This window comes from Hydractinia symbiolongicarpus, chromosome 11, assembly GCF_029227915.1.
Source record: "Hydractinia symbiolongicarpus strain clone_291-10 chromosome 11, HSymV2.1, whole genome shotgun sequence".
Taxonomy (NCBI): Eukaryota; Metazoa; Cnidaria; class Hydrozoa; order Anthoathecata; family Hydractiniidae; genus Hydractinia; species Hydractinia symbiolongicarpus.
Window position 1 is genome coordinate 23037993 of NC_079885.1, and position 12363 is coordinate 23050355.

At 33.9% G+C, this 12363-nt stretch overlaps 2 protein-coding genes across 3 annotated transcripts in view; one reads left to right on the top strand and one right to left on the bottom strand.

Moving 5' to 3' along the window:
• The window catches only part of LOC130613374 (uncharacterized), a 54625-nt gene that overhangs the window by 26576 nt on the left and 15686 nt on the right, over window positions 1-12363 (bottom strand). The gene's annotated exons all lie outside the window — the stretch shown is intronic.
• On the top strand, window positions 4818-7485 carry LOC130613375 (uncharacterized). The gene is made up of 4 exons (XM_057434732.1): window positions 4818-4903; window positions 5040-5119; window positions 6367-6448; window positions 7046-7485. Exons 3-4 carry the CDS (start codon window positions 6368-6370, stop codon window positions 7379-7381), a joined length of 417 nt encoding a protein of 138 aa, XP_057290715.1. The 5' UTR covers window positions 4818-4903; window positions 5040-5119; window position 6367; the 3' UTR covers window positions 7382-7485.

Sequence of the window (12363 nt, forward strand, 5' to 3'; positions counted from 1 at the left end):
TCCGCGTGACACCAATCACTTTTGTTACATGAAATTAAGTGTAACCAATAGTAGGGATATCATACCAACAAGATCGTACATGGTACCATGTAGATCACCGGGTTCTAAGTCAATAAAGGTATTAAAGGTGATATTTGATTCACCAACGGTGTTTTCTCCGTACAAACGCTCTGAACTATTGCTTCGGTGATGTTTGGTGCCATTTCTGCTGAGTCTTCTTTTACTTTGTTTTTGTTGAGTTCTTGTGTTGCTTCCATTGCTTAGTTGTGTCTTCATGCTTCTCCTTTTCCATATTTTTTATTGTCTACTGGAGGTCCATTTTCCGACACAATTTCCATGTCACCTTGTGGTAGTACCAATCCACTTCCTCAGCCGCAATTTCATTTACTTTCTTAATTCTTGACAGCGCTCTGGTGTTTTCTTCTAGGTTTATTTCCACGTCAGTTTCACATTCACTGGTTTCACGACTGTTCATATTAAAAACCAACTGACAAGTTCTTTTCTATCCACCGAATGTTTTTTCTCTAAGCGCCAAAGGTCTGCTTCGTTCTTTCTCCGTCAAAAGAATGCTCCCTCTTCAGAAAAGGTGTTTTTCTGCTATTCTAATCCTGTTGTTTCAGTCTACTGCCTCTCTGTACAGCACTGTTGTAAATATGTTTTCTTTTCGTGACGTTGTTTGTGACGTATTGTCCTGCGCTTTTGTAATTTCTCTGATTTAAGACCAGCGTCTTTATCAGATTCATCGGTCTCAACTCCTGCGTTGTGTGTTGCTTTCAAAATACTTAGGTATATCTTGGCGGTTCTTAAGACTCTCTGTTAAGTCAGCAAGTAAATCGTTGTTACCAAGAAGTGCGTGGCATGGCACCCACATGGCTCTGTGGCGTGTTTGGATATTTTTTTTTTCGGGATGTATGTCATATACCAATCCTTTCATTGATACTACTACAGCTATCGTTTTTTCCTAAAAGGATCTCATCTTTCCTATTCCACCCCTTTGCAAAGGAGTGCGAATCAGTAAGCGGTCTCTTATTTCCTTACTTGCATAATCCGCCATTTGTTTTTTCCAAAGCTTGACATAGTCATGGTACGATGTTTTGTCTTGTGTCACTATGAATGAGTAAAATATTAACAGGTAATCGCGGCGTACGTCCAAAGAGCAAGAAAAAAGGTGAACAACCGGACGTTGATTGCTTGGTACAACTATAAGAATGGAACAATTTGTTAACATGGTCTTCCCATATGAATTTCAGGTTAACACTAAGGGTGGACATCATAGAATTAATGGTCTGGTTAAATCTTCCACTTGGCAATTTCATTGAGAATAGTATAGCGCAGTACAAACCACAAAGTGTTGCCTTGATCGTGTAAGGATTTGTTTGCCTTTCCAAACGTCAGTATAAAATCGTTATAAAGCTTGTTGGCAGCAAACTTTAAAGATTTGTTCGTGGTATCAGTAATTACAGAAATATGTGGAAAATTAATAATTCAGTTCATTAATGACGATGTTGTGATAGTGCCCATGGGTGCTTGGAGTAAGACGTGTGGTTTTGTCTCTTTCATACAACCGCATGACTTTTGGATATTTTTCTTCATTCTTGGAGAAAGATATTCAATGAACCCTTTCTCTGACAATTTAATAAACTTTCTAGATGACCCATTTCAGCATGCAGTTCTTTTTAGATAAGAGAACGCAATATTAGGGACAACTCAAGGTGCATTTCTGTTTCTGTTTGTCGGTAAAGAACTCCCCTATTTCTCACTGTCAGGTTTGCATATTCTCTAAGCAACGACTACACATTTTTTCCTTTAGTTTTCTTTCTGTTTTCGTCAAAGTTGTTCTACTTTCTTGGATTTCTACCATCCTTATCCAATGCTCTTCTTTTTGTGCCTCATAGATATCTGTCAGAGATACTGGCAATCACAATCACATTTTCCAGATCGTCAAACAAGGTGGAGAACGTATTCACTGCTACCAAATTAGTCTCCCCTTTTGTTGTTGATTAACAGCACCATCAAGGATTTGTTTCTTGTTCATACATTTTCCACAAAGTCTGTCATATTGGTTGAGATTCTGCGCAGCGAATCTGCAACAGGTTTCTTTTTTCCTGACTTGTGATGTAAAGTAAAGTGATGATTTGCTAATTCATTTACCTAACGCTGACTGACTGCAAGGATAGTACTATCCTTGCGGTCAGTCATCTATCTATACTTATAGATAATTACGTAAATGATCGGATATTCCCGATTTCAGGGTGAGCTATGGTATTTGGTCTCAGCTCCAACCAGTGTGCGACTACTATAACCAATCACTTAAAGCTTTCCATTTTGGACTAAGTGAATTATCGTGCTCATTCTTTCAGTTTATATTTTTATCCTAGTATTTTAGTCAGCATCTCCTTCACTTTTCTTGGACATATCAAACAGATTAAACAACCAATCAGATTTTCCTTGTGGTCTTGACAGGTCTTCTCTCTCTCCCGCGTGTTTTTATTTGCTTGTTTCTTCTTTCTGATGCTCTCTTCGTGTACCAAAATAAACAACAACAACAACAACGGTACACACGTGCTCTTTTCCAGTAGTAATTCTTTCCTAATTGTAACGAATTGTCATTGCAACTTTGGTTACAGCCGAATTACATCGTCCACCTGAAAAAAAACTCAGCACATTTATTTTGCAGAATTAGCTTGCAAAATTCATTGTTAGTTTTAATAAAAACATATTTAAAATCCTGGTATATTGCAGTAAAAGGTCTACCAACACTGCACTTAGAATAAGCTATCCTCCTAGGAACAAGAAATATTATTTAAAACATTGTTGTAGGCACTGTATTTGACTACTTTCACGTTTTAGCCATGAGTAGCTAGCTAGATAGCTAACAGCAGCCACAAACCCAGGTACAGCTGTGTAGGAAACAGATTGATGAAAATACCACAAAAATAAATAATATTGGCTAAGGTAAAGCACTTATAAATTTCTTATATTAAACTGAATAACACCCTTATATGAATAGGAATAAATAAGGCTATATAGATAAATTTTTGGATGCTCTCTCAAAATCTACGTTCTTTAGGAGACAAAAAAGCAATGAAAACAAGACTTACCAACGTGAACGCCAAAAATTTCAAAATAGCTGTCGTTAAACTATCTCTGATTGTTTCATATTCCTTCACCCATAAAAATTGTTTGTTGACTCCCTATAGATCTGTTCTGTAAAATATTTTTTGTGGCCATATGGCAACGTAATTTACGGACTTTGGACGGTATGTTTTCCTTCCAACATAGCCGACGCATGCATGTGGTACCTTAGTACTGCACCTGGATAAAAGCGAGGTGTATGGTACCTTCCTCTAGCTAAAAGCATGTTTGAAAGAAAAACAAAAGGTAAGGACTTCCTAGCAGTTAATTTTTTTCTCAATGATGTTAATTTCCTATGCGGTGAATGCCTGGTTGCTATACAGGAGATATGCAGATTAGTACGTAACCCAGATGTCTGCTGCGCCAATGAGGAAAGACAAACCCGTTGACAGACATGTCGGAAGTCCACCTAAGCAACGATCCCTCGATATTCAAATTGAAAAAACAACAGGCCGTACTCCACAAGTACCGAAACCAGTCCCAGACGTACGCTTTGACGAGCTGGGGCACTGGCTTGAACACAGAGAGAAAAAGAACAAGTGCCGGCATTTTGTGCAAGAAATGCTAAGTGTACCTCTGCATAACCAAAGATCCTAATTGTTTTTATGGCGTTTATCACTGAAGAACAATTAATCCTTAGTTGTGTTGTTTTGCTTAGTTTTCAACAGTTTTTGTCAGAAACTCTACTCGTACAACCAAACCGTTCTTCGATTCAGTCCAAATTGCTTTGCAGATTGCCATAAATTTAGGTACGGAATCACTTGTTTTACCTTTCTAACAATTTAAAAGCTTGTCAAGGGCGAAAATGCAGCCACAGTAATTAACTTTGTATGAAGTCAATATTTAGTATTTTTCTGTATTCTACTACCCATGAGTCACAGAGTTGCTATATGGCAATCAAAAGTATCTTCCAATGAAGACATCATCACATATTTTTTTTCCATGCAAGTCATAGAGGCACTATTAGTGCGTCAGGGTTAAAAAGACAACTTTCTTAGTCAACTTCTTAAAGTACTTGAACTCAAGGGTTATAGAGATATACACACACATTAAGTTCAAAGCCAAGCAACTTTCCATTCCCAGCTGCGACGCCTTCTTTATGGGCTACCGAGTTCATTTAACCTAGTGAGATCAGTATTTCTCTTCTATTTTGCAATTTATAATTATATCTATTATACCCCGAAATTTCCTCATTTCTTTGCTTATACTAAAACAACATCCTTACAGGCTAATACAACATCGTTAAACAATTTTTTTTCAGTCTTACATGTTCTCTAAAACACACAATATATCGCTGATCTACCTACTACGCTACGGTAATTCTATTCACGTCAAATCTGAATTAACATCGTTAAAAAAACTGGATCCTTGTAACGATTTTAGTAAAGCAGAACGTAGTACTTTATAACTATCTTTAACGTTAAAGACACGTTGCTACATGGAAATTAGTCCGAATTTATGCGGTTAACTTTTTCGTCCTGTGAATTTTTAATATCTTAGCCGTGCTGCATAAAAAGTGTGCATCACGCATAATAGTGAAAGTCGTTAAGTATCGTCAGTCTTTGAAATGTTGTTTTTAGGTCGTATTTATGTCAATAATCCTAGTAGCTAAGCAACCTAACCCAATTGCTGTGTTATATCGAAAGTACAAAAAAATGCACGTTTTTTTGCATGGTTATAAGTTATTGAGTAAAGTTAGGAGCTTTAGAAAAACTTTTAGATGTATTAATGCATTATATTTTAGATAAAAAAATAAATATCAGGATCGGTATGAGTAAATGATATATTATTATTTTTGTTCAATGTCTGCGTCATTTTAATGTTGTAATGTGATCCATGTAATTAAATACGATTAGAAACTGGTGGTAAGATAAAAAAAATTTGTTTTGGTATGCACTTTTTAGATTTGCAAAGATTTGTGATAAGTGTGTGGTAAAAGGTTTGGAGTTTAAAGTTTCCATTAAAAGACTTATATACTATTCAAGTAAGTTTTTATGGTACTAAAAGTTTTATAATAATTACTGAAAAAATCCTTCCTATTCTGGAAGAAACGACATTTTAACAAAATAAAAATATTGCAGGAAGTTCTGTAATGTAGTCTATCACAAGCAATTGTCTAAAAGCTTCCAGTTGTGAAAAGAGGCATTTTCTTGGTGATGATTGGGGGTAGGGGTGCAAGCTATTATTGCTAAGTTAGCGCCTACAAGGATCAAAATCAACGAAATCGAACCTTACGTCAAAATGAAGCTTATCTTATTAAGAAAGGGCGCCCTCACATAGCTTCACGCAATCAAACAAGTTTGATGAATAGGATCCATGATTAAGTTTTCTAATGTAGTCGCCATATGTATCTGTTACAAGGTCCTTAGGTTATGTTTACCGTTTTTGTGTATGTATAAAATGAAGATATTAATCTTTTTATTAATAAAATGACTTGTATTCGGATACATCAATCACAGCTTCAGGTTAACCTTAAGCAGGTTCAAAGATATCGGACCCGTATGCTACACGTTTAAACAAAGAATCTTCTGTGTCTCAAATATTAACCTTATAAAGTTTGGTTTGGTTCGGTTTGGGGCGGAGCTTTTAGGTATTTGTATATAACTTTAAGTTAGTAAGGGTTAAGTGTAAAAGTTTGACTTTGTAAAAAAAATTTTACAATTAATTCTAATGCACGCAATAAGACTTTTGCATCACTCCTATGATACGTTTCATTGCTTCACTTCTCAAAAAATCTTGAAAGTGATCAGAAAACTTTCAAATTAAAAATCAAGAATTTTGAGAAATCATCATGGCTCAATATTAAAATTAACAACGCAAAATTCCATATCTGTTTAGAATATATACAGTTGGCTATATACAACGGTCTAGATTGGGCCTCAGTGGAGACTTAATAGGGTCAAAACCCTGTTGTTGCCATCATGACCAACATGTTTTAATTCGGTGTAGCATTTTGCACGAAAATTATTACTACAATCTTGAAAAATCGTTTGAAGTTTTTTAATCTATTTATCACAATAGACCATGAGCCAGACATTTGAGTTTGTATTAATTGGGTTAGGCTTAGGATTGGCATTAAATGATACACGATAAATGTTTAAATGAATGTGCGTGTTTTTACAGTTCCTTGTGTCGTGGGCGTGTGAAATATTATAAACTACCGCAAATTATTTTTGTTAACTATTTTGTTAACGATTATTAGCTACTATGGTTTTTTTCATTTTCATACAGGATGAAGCTGTTTTTTGCTTTGGTTTTGTTTGCGCTGTTTACTGTCGATCAATCAATCGCAAATGTTAAAAATAACAAAAAGGTTAGATATTTCTTGCCAATGATATCCACTCTTGACAGTCAGTTTAAGCATGTTTAGTTTTTATTCAGAATAAATGCCTAATTTTGAACAATACCTTGTTGAGCTAAATGCTGATAGCTAATTATCACAATATGCTCACTCGTATGTTTCTAACAACCTCTCCATGTTTGACATAAACATTCATAAACGGTCATTTTTAATATCTGATTTTTTCAGCCACAATGATTTCTTTTCTTGACATTTGAATAATTATCCTTTTTACATGACTTACATTTGACAAAAATAAGAAACCAAAGTTCTCTTTTCCTAAAATATTGAATTTATGAGCACCACATTTTTAGCAATTAACTCAATTGGACCCTAGAAGTAAAGAAGAGCATAGCCATGGACTTATATGATCGTTGACTTTGTCACACAAAAGCCATGTATGTTACCACGCAGTAACGATACACAATATATGTTCTAGCTACGTTCTTTGAATGTTAAAAAAAGTGTTTCCCACGTTGAAGGCATCTTTTTATGATTGTTGCCTAAATTGAAATAACATTCTTTTTACGTTGCGTTATTTTTAAATTTATTTTAACTTTAATTTATTAGCTCATCAGAGTGACATTAGCCGTGGAATTTGTTGCTATTGGAAAACCAAATCCTCCTCCGCAGACGTTCTTTATTCAAAAAGGCACATATGCGATTGACGCGTTTCTTAAGAAAAACAGCACCCAATGCTACAACATAGTGTATACTGTGTCCAAATTCGGTGCATATATCACAACGGTGTGTGATGTGAAACAAACAGCGAATGATCTTTGGTTTTTCTATATAAATAATAAGGAATCACCAGTTGGAGTGTCCTGCTACGAGGTTAAGAATAATGACAAGTTAACCTTATCATACGAAACCTACCCGGAAAGTCAAGCCCATGATGAATTATAAGAATTTGTAAACTCATGGTGCAGCTTTACTTGTATTACTAATTATATTTTTATTTACTCACTTTTTGTACTTTCGTTTTAAACCCAAAAAAATTGGATCATCCATGGCAGCTTTCTTTTTCCCCATTTTAAAAGAATGAATAAATCTATCATACTTGAAACAATTTATACCTTCGCCCATACACAACGGATACATCAGTGATGTGACTAAAAGGTCTGAACAACATTGCTGGTATGATCATGGCTTTATCCAACAGTTAGCATGCCCTTTGAGTCAGAGTGTAAAATTAGAAATCTAATCTGACATATACGTAGTGCTTTAATTGAACTTAAACTGATTAAAGATACAGTTTCTTTACAATCTCCAAACCTAAAGCTAACCCTGATGTTAATAATTTAGAAACATATGATTTTTCTTTACTTTAAGCCAGGTATGGCTTAACTAGAAAAATCAAGGGTATAAAACTTGTAAAGGTCGACGTGAAACCGTTAACCAGCATGAAATTAAAGAATAACGCCTCCTGTCCTAACAGTTAAATTAATTTGTGAACAATCCCTAAGCACTAAAGTATTATAAACTACACGTTTTTCTTTTTATTGTAGGCCTGTTCATCAGTCCATTTACATTTAATACATTTGCCAAAGAAATCAACGTATCGTTACGTCACTTTATTGAATTACATATAACAATAATTTGCGAATTTTTCGGCCTGATTGGGGTAAACAAAGTAGCTTCTCCATTGAATAGAGTTTAAAAATTTAACTTTTTCTTTCTTTTGAAGATTGTTCAATTTTAACAAAAAATAAAGAAGCCAGCTTCAATTAAAATTGAGACGTTCTCATAACAATTACAAATCATTATGGATGAAAATAAATTTACTAAGTTCTAAAATTTTATTTAATAAACATAAAAATAACAGCATTAATATTACAACTCGATTTGTTAAAATCAATTAGAAGGCGAGAATAAAATAAACAAAACAACAAACAACAAAACCACTTACAGAATCTTTTTAAAATTTGTATTATTGTTCTTTTTTATCATGAAATTTGTTCTTGGTAATTTCTTTCAGAAAGTGGCATTATTAAAGATTTATTTAGCGAATCTGACAACTCAATGTTAATTGTCCGTAATTTTTTCCACGCACGAATTTTTAAAATAAAAACTGCATGGAGTAAACAATAAAAACCAACTAGCCGTCAATTTTTATATATATACTAGTCGTTAGCCCGTTGGAAAATCCAGGGGTTCGCCCGTCGCAGCTAAGCTACCATTTTGCGTGACAGACGGACGGACGGACGGACGGACGGACGGACGGACGGACGGACGGACAGACGGACGGACGGACGGACGGACGGAATTTACTCTATGACTTATTATGGCCAAAATTTGCTCTAAAATACAGGAATTTAATTTCGCGAATGAAAAAATTGTCAAAATTTGCCAAAACATATTTCAACGAATAGCGACAGTGGCAACTAAACCATCTTGCGAAAAGCCGGAAAATTGAAATAATAGTTATTCTATTATGTCTAACTAAAGAAACTACTTTATTATGCTTCTCTTAGAAGTTCTTTGGTAAACTTTTCTTTCGTATTTTACATGATCATATATCTCGTACGCAAATAAACACCACCCTAGCTCTTAAAATGGGCATTAATAAAAAAGAGTAATTTTGATCATTTATCCTGCTTCCTTCTTAATATCTGCTTCTTTCCAAAAAAATATTTTCATTCTGTTAGTCCTTTTTAACGTCACTTTATTTATCAAAATATTCGATTATATAAAATTATGTTGATGTGCTGCCTTCTTTGTTTAGTTTTTATAACAAAAAATTCGTGCATCATATGTGATTGCAAAAGTCTGTAAACAGTAACGACATTTTAATAATAGATGTCAGGTGTTGTTAGGTTGTTACTAGCAGCGCCAATGCAATAAACAATGAAAGACTTTTACAATTAAAAGATACGTAAAGAGGACAGGAGACATTACACGTGGAAAGATAATAACCATAAACACATAACATAAAAATTGACATTCGACGACTAACGACGTTGAATTCTGCTTTCTTGCATTGAAGTTTGATATCTCCGTCTAAATTATGTGTCTTTTCATACATACAATCAATACAATTAACAAAAAATTCAATTGGGTCTTTATCCAAGCACTAACAATAGGTTTCGAAAACTTGCGTTTTTCGGCAATTAAATCCGCGGCATGCCAGTAAAAACGATTTAAACAGCATTACGGGGCTAAATCCTACATTGACATACGTGTCAGAGATTAAAAGCAGAAATCTGATTTGCCATGCACAAGTGATTTTATTAATAAGAACGTTTTAAAAACAATTTAGATTTGTTTATTAAACGTTACGAAACAAACGCTTAGAAAACGTGGAAATCCGTTATCAGACAATACGAATCCCTGCGCTACTACATCTTTTTAGCATTTGAACGAAAGGCGCACTTAAAATATCGACTGAAAAAAATCTTTATGATAGGGAAAATATGATTATCCTTAGGACTTAAAACTTACAAAATAACTTAATTTGTCAAGTGGATTCTTTTTGAGTATTTTGGATACGTGATTAATTCGATTACCCGATTATGCGTTCAAATTTATCTTCAAGCCAGGATCAATTTGCTGATCAAGAAAATGATGAAGTGGCACAATTGATGGAAGATCCTCACAATTCTGAATCAGAGGATCCAGCTGAGGATGCTGTAGTGTTAAATGATATTTTTGTTTCTTCAAGTGATGCATCAGTCATTATTACTGATGATGAGTTAAATAAAAAAATGACATCACTTGATAAAAAGCAACGGCAATGTTTTGAGGTAATTTATAATGGAGTGAAAAGATTTGTTAAAAATCTGTCAGCTACTCAAATTATAGAGATTTCTCCATTGTATGTGTTTTTAACTGGAGGTGCTGGAACAGGTAAATCACATTTAATAAGAACTGTTTATCATGCTTTAACTAAAATACTCTTATACAACTCAAATATTTTGGACAAACTAAAGGTTATTTTGCTTACTCCAATAGATATAGCTGCTGTTAATATTAATGGAACTACTATTCATTCTGCTCTTGGAATTTCAGATTGTAAATTTGGAAATGATTTACCTAGACTTAATGACAAAAAGAGGTCTGCATTGAGATATAATCTGTGCGAATTGCGAGCCATTATCATTGACAAAATATCAATATTCTCCAATTTTCTACTTTTGTATATTTACATACGGTTTTCGGATGACGTTCCGTTTGGTTGTATAACTGTTATAACAGTAGGTGACTTCTATCAACTGTGTCCAGTAGAACAACGAACAATATATCCTGAGTATAATGATTTGTGGCAAAATTTAGCACATTTATGGAATCTTTTTAAGATGGTTGAACTACATGAAGTTATGCGCCAAAGAGGTGATTTCAAACCAATTGATGTCTTGAACAGAATTCGAACTACCTCAATTGAAGAAGAAGATGAGAAACTACTAAGCTCTCACTTTATTACACGAAGTAATATAACTCATCCTAATCACGCTCTTCATATCTTTGCAGAGAAACCATGTGAAGAACATAATTGTCAAATGTTGAGATTAAATGAAAACCGTTTGTATTCAATACTAGCAATTGATGATTCGCCTAAAAATATTGCTAGAAATGTTATTGACAAAGCACTTAGTCGCAAAAAAGTTTTAATAATGGTCAAATGTATGTAGCTTTAAGAGTTACTTCTTTGGATGGACTATTGTTTAAAGGTGAATACAAACCATCTGCTAGTGAAGCTAATGCCAAAGCATAATGTGAATATGATTGCATGACAAGAAACGAGAATGAGAAAGGCAAAACTCCAACCATTACATCAATTTTATAAATTAGAAACTGCATTGACAATATCAAATACAAGGTGCCTTAACAGATATGCTGTAGATATTTTTATAATCAATTTTTGGTAAGCTCTGCAGATGGTATTTCTGATATTTTAGGTAACTTTCGTATGTTACACAACAAGTCCAATGATGAGTTTCAAAGTATTTCATTTTGCCATTATCTTAATGTTGAAATAGTTAATATTTACCAAAGCATTGGCATTTCTATAATAGAATTTAAAAAACCTTCTTTCTCACTTAATCTGTTCAAGTTAGTGTTATGAGACAGAAAAAATACATCTTGTTCGTCTGAATTCTATCAAACCTTGATATTGTTCAGTTATCATCAATTAAAATTATTATGGGTGACTTAATATCAATGCCCAAGATTACACACGTTGAAATGTGTTGTCACAAATTTTTACCGGATGGTACAAGAACCAACTCATCTTCGTAAAGCAACACTTGACATATATATGTCAAGAAAGAATTGTTTAATCATTTTGAACTTCGTCAATTTGTAAAATGTATACACTTTTCTGACCATGATGCCATCAAATTTCAATTAAAGAAACTTTGAAACATTATGAAACAGAATAGTTGTTTGATATAATTTGTTTAGGTATACGGCTTAAATAATTCAATTTTATTTTTTGATATGTAGTTCTCGGAAGTGCAATGCAGGTAATAAAATAAGTTAGAGGGAAAGACGGCAAGAATGGAGCTTAATTTTAGCTACTGTATGCACATAGATTCTAAATTTGTACATTGTGTTTTATTTTGTTTGTGCTATTTTTAAAAGGTGCTGTGACACAGTGTGGAAAGAGGGGGTTTGGGGGGTGATAAGCTTTCTAATATCTTTTAAGTTGAGTTGTCTTAACACCTAATATTGCAAGGCATTGGTGTACATCAAGTGCAACCAGAGAAAAAACTGTTACAGCGCTTTTATATTTTTGGTTTGCCTACACAAGTAGGCTTTTGGTATATTTTAAGATTTCTGTTTTAAAAAAAGAAGCAGGAACAGAGGCTATATATACAGAACAAAAGTTATGATTAGGCTTGTCTCTGTGTACCTTTGCTTCTGCTTCGATGTATACTACATTTAGTGTT